Source organism: Mastomys coucha, unplaced genomic scaffold (assembly GCF_008632895.1).
Source record: "Mastomys coucha isolate ucsf_1 unplaced genomic scaffold, UCSF_Mcou_1 pScaffold1, whole genome shotgun sequence".
Taxonomy (NCBI): domain Eukaryota; kingdom Metazoa; phylum Chordata; class Mammalia; order Rodentia; family Muridae; genus Mastomys; species Mastomys coucha.
In genome coordinates, this window is record NW_022196891.1 from 15,994,445 (window position 1) to 16,002,568 (window position 8,124).

Sequence of the window (8,124 nt, forward strand, 5' to 3'; positions counted from 1 at the left end):
GACACGTGTGAGGGATGGAAGGTGGGCGTGGTGACACGTGTGAGGGATGGAAGGTGGGCGTGGTGACAGGTGTGAGGGATGGAAGGTGGGCATGATGACACATGCCTTTCATGCCAGCACTTGGAAGGCAAAAGATAGGTGGATCTTTTTTGGTTTTGTTTTTTTGAGGCACGGTTTTTCATGCCGCACACCCAAATACAGGCACACACATGTAAATAAAAAGGCATAGAAAAACTGGACTTCTTAGGCAGGGCACGTAAAACATAGTGGTTAACTCAAAACTGCAACAGTCTAGACATGAGAACTAAGACAGAAACTCAGAAGGAAACAGCACAGCCATCAGCGAGCCGGGACCCCGCCATAAATTCTTAGGAACAATACCAAAGTCCAAGTAACAAAGAGGAAATAAACTGGGGGCCAGCGAGACGGCTCAGCGGATAAAGGTGCTGCTACTGGGCCTGACGTGAACTCCATCCCTGGGGAAGAAACTGAGTCATGCAAGTTTCCTCTGACTGCCTCATGAGCACCTCACATGTCAAACACACACACACACACACACACACACACACACACACTCACCACATTCTAAACTGAACTTCACTAAAACAAAACTTTCAGGGCTGGAGAGATAACTCAGCAGTTGAGCTCTTCCAGAAGAACAGAGTTCAATTCCCAGCACCCACATGGCAGCTTAACTTTCTGTATCCAACTCCAGTTCCAGGGAATCTGATGCCCTCTTCTGGCCTCTGTGGGTACTACACAGGTGTGGTGCACAGACATCCGCACAGGCATAACACCAATACATACAAAATATACTAATTAAATTTTTGAAAATGTAAAACTTTGACAAATCAAAGGGCAATATTAGAAAAGGTGGCACCATTTGGGAAGGCTGTGGAGATTTTAGGAAATGGAGCCTTCCGGGAGGAAGTGGGTCACTGAAAGTGGCCTTGGAGTTGAATAGCCTGGCCCACTTCCAGTCCACTCTTGGCTTCCTGAGTGTGGATGCAGTGTGACCAGCCAGCCACCTGCCCCTGCTGCCATGTCCTCACCAATGTAACAGATGGTGTCCCCAGGAACCTTTCTCCCTTAAGTTGCCTTTGTAAAGGTTTAATATCACAGCAACTGGAAAGTGCCCAAGACAACAATTCATTATTTTATATTTCCTTTTTTTTTTTTTTTTTTTTTTGACACAGGGCTTTGCTACAAAGCCCAGGCTGGCCTCTAACTCATGATCCTCCTGCCTCAGCCTCCAGAGTGTTGGGATTACAGGTATATGTGATCACACCTGCTTAGAATGTACATGACGAACGAGACAACAAGATGGCTTAGTGAGTGATTGTCTGCAAGCTTGAAAACTTGGAATCTGAATCCAGGACCCACGTGGGGTCCATGAGAGAGAGAGAACTGACTCTTCCCTGTTGTCCTTTGACCTCCAGTGTGGTCTGACATGACACACACACACACACACACACATACATGCACACACACACACACACACACACACAACTAACTTTTTATCCACACAAGGCTCTCCTACTCTCTCCCGTATCTGCAGCCACAATAAGAGCAGCTTCAGCTTGAAAGATTCTTGATCTCGGATTTGGCACGAGTTTTGATGGCCAGAACTACAGGAACCCTCCCTGAGGTCCTCCCCAGCCCGGCCTCTCTGTGATTTATCTCTGCCTAAACTCCACTGCAGGAGGAAAGCAGGTTGCCAGTGTAAATGGTAAGAGGTCCGGGGTTGGAGATGGCTCACTTGGTAAAAGCCTGCCTGACAGCCACAGGAACCCGAGTTCAAGCCCCGGAACCCAGATATAAAGCTGCGTGTGGCCATGAGTGCTTGTGATCTCAGTGCTGGGAGACAGGGAAAAGCAATCTCTACTGTTCGTCGCCTCAGAGAGTTCCAGACCGTGAGACCCTGCCTCAAAAGTTAAGGTGGACAGTTCCTGAAGAATGACAATTAGGGTTATGGGCTTCCATATCCATGTGCACACGCACAGACACACACACACAGACACACATACACAGACACACACACACACAGACACACACACACAGTCACAAACACATGCACACACACACACACACACACAGACACACACAGACACACACACACAGACACACACACAGACACAAACACATGCACAGACACACACACGCACACACACACAGACACACACGCACAGACATACACACACGCGCACATGCACACACAGACACACACACGCACGTGCGCACACACACACATACACAGACACACACACACACGCACAGACACACACACACGCACGCACACACACAGACATGCACACACACACAGACACGCACACACACGCACGCACACACACACGCACACGCACACACACACACACACACACACACACGCACACAGACACACACACACCAAAATCAATAAAAGAGAAAAGGTTTATTTTTGACTGATGGCGTCAGAGCTTCACTCCACAGTCCTGAGGCCTGAGGCGAGGCACAGGAGGTGGTGAGAGCAACAGTAGAAATGGTTTCTCACCTCCCGGCAAACAGGAAGCAGAGGAAAGGCCGGAAGGGAGCCGGACTCTAACGTCTCTTTTAAGGACACACTTCCGCTGACCTAACCTCTCTAGCTGAACTCAACTTCCCGAGGTGCAATAGGCACACTCAACCCTTTCGGAGGCATTCAAGACATGGTGCTGGGGAGTAGCTCAGTTGGTTGAGCGCCCACCTCTCACCTGCAAAGCCCCGAGCTCCATTCCCAGAGCCTCATAAACTAGGCAAGGTAGCGTACACCTAGAATCCCAGCAAGGGGAGGCATGGGAAGGTTGAAAGTTCAAGGTCATCCCAGGCTACATAGTGAGTTCCAGGTCAGCCTGAGCTACAGGAGATTCTAGAGAGATGGCCCAGTGGTGACAAGTAGCTGCTGCTCTTGGAGATGACAGGAGTTTGGTCCCCAGAACACACATTGAGCAACTCCAACTGCATACAACTCCAGGGCATCCAATGCCCTCTTCTGGCCTCTGAAGGCAACTGTACTTTTCTAAATAACCCCGCCCACCCACCCCCCCACACACACATTTTTCAGCATGCACATAATTTAAAATAAGAAAGTAAGTTATAGCACATATACAGAGGCATCTCTCTTCCCTTGCTCCTGTCTCAAAGAAATGACACGTAATGCTGGAAATACAGTGTGCAGAGAAACTCCTTCCATTTCTACTACCACTAAAATCACCATCATGCCAGCCACTAGAATCTTCTGCTGAGACCCCCTGCCCCTGAAGCTATTCAAAAACTCCATGGGGAAAGGGACACCGAACACACCTGGAGCAGACACAGGTGACGTCACAGCAGGTGCAGGCTGTGCTGGCATCTCTTACCTCGTCATACATGAACTGAAGTGTCAAGGCTGACTTGCCGACCCCTCCGCTGCCGACCATGATGACCTTGTGAAGTACCAGGGAGCCCTGGCTCTTGCCTTTGTTGGCAGCCATTCTGCTGGTCTGAGGTGGTGACACACAGACAGATGGCCCAGATGAGGAGCTGCGGGTGACAGAAACAAGAGCTTAGAGATGGTGTGTGTCCTATCCAGCATCCCTACACTTTAAATGTTTGAGTTTCATTTTAAATTGTATATATGTGCGTGTCTATTCCTGTGTGTGCCTGTGTGGGCCCACATGAGTGTGGTAACCTCACAGGCCAGAAGAGGATGTCAGATCCTCCGGGGGCTAGAGTTGGGGGTGGTCATCTTAGTGCCAAGCCCTTTCTCCAGCTCTGCCTGCTCCTCCCTCCACCCCTGCACCTTAGAAACATTTAGCCCATTCCAACAGAGAAGGGCCTGAAGAGGAAGGGCCGTGACAGCCTGGCAACCCAGAAGTCACTTACCCAAGGGGAACCGGATAGGTCAAAGCTGAGAAAGGAACAACGGAGTAGATATCCCAAGTCTGCACCGCTAGGGATGGGAGCAAGGAGCTGGTCACTTTATAAAAGTCAGTACCAGCCTGAGCCAGAGATGCCTCAGCTGACAAAGATGCACTTACATGAGAGTTCAAGTCGTAAACCCCACGTAAAAAGAGCACTATGACCACGCAAGGCAGAGCTAGAACCGAGCCAACTTCTCAGCGGAGAAACCAAGACCCTGAAGGAGCTATGGCAAGCAAAGAACACACTAGAGATGGTGACACGGTTCAGCAGGTAAGGACGCCTCTCACAAGCGAGACAACTTGAGCTCAGTCTCCGGGACCCACACAGTGAAAGGAGAGAACTGATTCCCGTACATTGTCTTCTGCTGGCTACACACGTGCCCTGGCATGGCCACGCCCACCATACACAAAAGAAGTAGTTTTTAAAATGAGTCAGTTAAAAGAGCCAGGTCTGGGCCGGACGGTGGTGGCACACCGTCCCAGCACTTGGGAGGCAGAGGCAGGCAGATTTCTGAGTTGGAGGCCAGCCTGGTCTACAGAGTGAGTTCCAGGACAGCCAGGGCTACACAGAGAAACCCTGTCTCGAAAAACCAAAAAAGAAAGAAAGAGCTAGGTCTGGTGGTGCATGCCTTTAATCTCGGCACTCTCTTGAGTTTGAGGTCAGCCTTGTTCACAAAGCGAATTCCAGGCCATCCAGAACCTGTCCCCCAAAGTGAGGGGGGACACAGAACAGGACTGAACTAGAGAGATAGGTCAGCAAATAAAAGTGCCGGTTGCTCTTCCAGAGGACCCAGGTTTGATTCCCAGCACCCACAAAGGGGGCTCAGAACTGCCTGTAATTCCAGCCCTAGGGACTCTGATACACACTCTGGGCTCCACAGGTGCCAGGTGTGCAAGTGGTACACAGGCGTGGAAGCGAGCAAAAACATCCATACGCCAAAAAACAACTTAAAATTATTTTGAGTGAATATGTTAGAGGAACTATCATTCTAACAAGAACCAGGGGGCTCCTTGATCATCATGAAGCAGGGGAGATTTCCCTAAAAAGTTGTAGCCACAGCATCTCTCCAAAGCCAGGCAATTAGCAGGCAAAGCAAGCCACAGCCTGAGACGCAGAGAACCCCAAAACCTCTCTGAGATGAAAGCAAAGGCTCACCACTGGTGGCGGCACACACCCGCCACCCCAGCCTCCAATCCGGAGAGAAGGCGGCACACACCCTCTAGAGACACCTCAGGCCGGTGTTAGACAAATAAGGACTTGATCAACTTTAACAGAGGCAAAAATAACATCTGAAAAAAAAAAATGACGTTATCGAAAGACCGGATGGACGAAGCCAGAGAAGTGACCTTTAATCTGAACACTAAAGAAAGCCAAGGAAAAGTGACCATAAGTTCAAGGCCATCTTCAGCTATATATAGCCTTCAAGGCTAGCCTGGGATACATAAGAAAGACCCTGCCAGACTTAAGAAGAAAAGCTAAAGTCAGGTGGACTTGAAAAAAAAAATCACTCAGAATGCATGTGTGTGTAGAGTGTAAGTGTATGTCTGTGTGTAAAGTGTGTACATGGGTATGTACAGTGTATATATGTGCATGTGTATGTGTGTGCATATGTGTATAGTATGTGTGTATATGAAAGAAAGTATATATGTATGGTGTGTGTGTATCTATGTGTTTGAGTACACATGCATGTATGTATATGTGTGTATGTGTACTGTGTGTGTATAGTGTATGAATGTGTGTATGTACAGTATATATAGTGTGTATGCATGTTTGTGTGTGTGTATATAGCTTGTGTGTGCATGTATGTGTAGTATGTATATGTGTGTATAAAGTATATATGTATATATATATATATATGTAGTATGTGTATAGTGTGTCTGTGTAAGTGTTATAGTGTATCTCTGTATGTGTATAGCATGTGTGTGCACAGTACGTATGTGGTGGCCAGAAGGTGACGTCAGGTATTTTTGTCACTATCCATTGTATTTTTTCTAATTATGTGTATGTGTCTATGTTGTGCATATCATAAATATGTGGGTGCTCTCAGAGGTCAAAAGAGAGCCCTTAGAGCTGAAGTTACCGCTCCCCCACATGGGTACTGCTAACTGAATGGATTCCCAGGGAGTGCTCTTGACTGCCAAGCCATCTCATTGGCTCCTCAACCTTTTTTTGGTTTTTCAAGACAGGGTTTCTCTGTGTAGCCCTGGCTGTCCTGGAACTCACTCTGTAGACCAGGCTGGCCTCGAACTCCACCTACTTCTGCCTCCCAAGCGCTGGGATTAAAGGTGTGCTCTGCCACTGCCCGGTGCTCTTCAACCTTTTAAAAAATGATTTTAAAATTTCTGAGACAGGGACTCACTCTGTAGCCCTGACTGGCCTTGAACTCACAGAGATCCACATGTTTGTACTTCCATCTTAGTTACTTTTTTATTGCTGTGATACACCGTGAACAAGCCAGCCTACAGAAGGAAGGGTTTATCTGCCTCACATTTCTGGGGCTTAAGAGTCCTTCGTGGCAGGGAAGCACAGCAGGGGGCTGAGGCTGGGGCCTCCAGCAAGGCCACACCTCCTAAGCTTCCCCCAACAACATCGCTAAGCATTTAAGTGCTAGAGGCCATGGAGCCATTTCGCATTCACAGCCCCCCCCCCCAGGGCTAGGATTAAAGGCTTGCGCCCCACACCTGGCTCCCCACCTTATCTTTTGAAGCAGGGTCTCTCACTGAACCTGAGCTCACTGTTTCAGCTAGGCTGGCTGACCAGAAAGTTCAAGGGAGCCTCCTGTCTCAATCACCCAAGCATTAGAGTCAGAGATGAGGGCTTCCATGCCTAGCTAGCTTTTTACAGGGGTTCTGGGGGATCTGAGATCTGGTCTTCATCCTCGCACAGAGATCCCGACTGACAAAGCTAACTCCCTAGCTGTGTTCTTTGTGGGGACTGATTTGTTTTGTTGGAGCAGTGTTTGGGTTTTGTTTTCTTCTGTGATTCAGGGACTGTGTCACCCAGGACTCTCCCGCACCTCAGCCTCCTGAGTGCTGGGAATACAAGCGTGCGCGACCATACCTGGCCTAGCGTTCGCTGTTAACTGCGTATCTCTGGTTAGTGTCTCCACTTGTACATTCTCGTATTTAAACTCTTTGGGGGCATAAGTCGTTTTGCAAACTATTTCTCAGGCACTTTATCCTTTTCTGCAGTCAGGCAGACTGAACATAGTTTGTCATTTTCTGGATGATTTGGGACTCCTTAGCATTGGTGTGAGCTCCAGGCATGGCCTTGTGCTGTTCAAAGTCAAGGTCAGAGATCTGCCTTCCCTGTACTTCAGGTACCTGCCCACACCAGGCATCCATCTATCCACCCTACTCCCCCATGCTAATTATGTGCTTTTTAATGAGTGAGCTAAGCAATTAACTAGATAATTAAGCATATCTAAGAGGGGATAGAAATAGAAGGAATGGGGGTACGGGCAGGGCGCAAGGCTGTGTGATTCAGGAACTTGAAAATACCTTTGGCCTCATTTATAGCCACCAACTGTTTCCTGCAGAGATGAGGCCGGGAATGCAGTTGGAACTCACACCACCCAAAGGCCCACAACTTCTCAGCAACAACCTTGTTTTCTGTGAACTTGATGGAAATGAACCAACAGTTGTCCGGGCTGGGGACAGGGTCCTTTCAAACACATGCAGACCACCAAATTATGCACTACACAGATGTATGTTTTTAGTATGCATGTTTGGCATGTGTGCACGTGTGCTGTATGTACTTTATGTACATGCACATCCATGAAGGTGAGAAGTGAACACTGGTTCTCTTTCCTCAGTCATTTGCCACCTTCACTTTTAATTTATTTTAATTCCAGTAACTTAGGTCCTGTGGTGTGTGTGTGTGTGTGTGTGTGTGTGGCGCGCTTGTGTACATGTGTGGAAATGAGAGAGCAGCTTATGGAAGTTGACTCTCTCTTTCAATCACATGAGTTCCAGAATCAAACTCTGGTAGATAGTCTTGGCAGGAAGCCATCTCCCTAGAGCCCCATTTATTTTTTTGAGATAGGGTTTCCTGAGGTGGAATGAACGTCTGGATCCTGCCTGTGTCTGCATCCCCAGTGCTGGGGTCCCAGGTGCACAGAGCCCTACCTGGCTTTTCATGAGTTCTGGAGATCTGTGCTCAGCTCCTCACGCCTGTATGGCACACTTTACCCAGTGAGTTCTGGAG

At 48.4% G+C, this 8,124-nt stretch overlaps 1 protein-coding gene across 1 annotated transcript in view; it reads right to left on the reverse strand.

Annotated features, from left to right (window-relative positions):
• Ralb (RAS like proto-oncogene B) overlaps positions 1-8,124 on the reverse strand; it is a 45,503-nt gene that overhangs the window by 16,332 nt on the left and 21,047 nt on the right. Inside the window, exon 2 of the mRNA XM_031380442.1 lies at positions 3,375-3,537. Coding sequence (XP_031236302.1) covers positions 3,375-3,488 — 114 coding nt within the window. The 5' untranslated portion in view covers positions 3,489-3,537. The remainder of the gene's footprint in view (positions 1-3,374; positions 3,538-8,124) is intronic.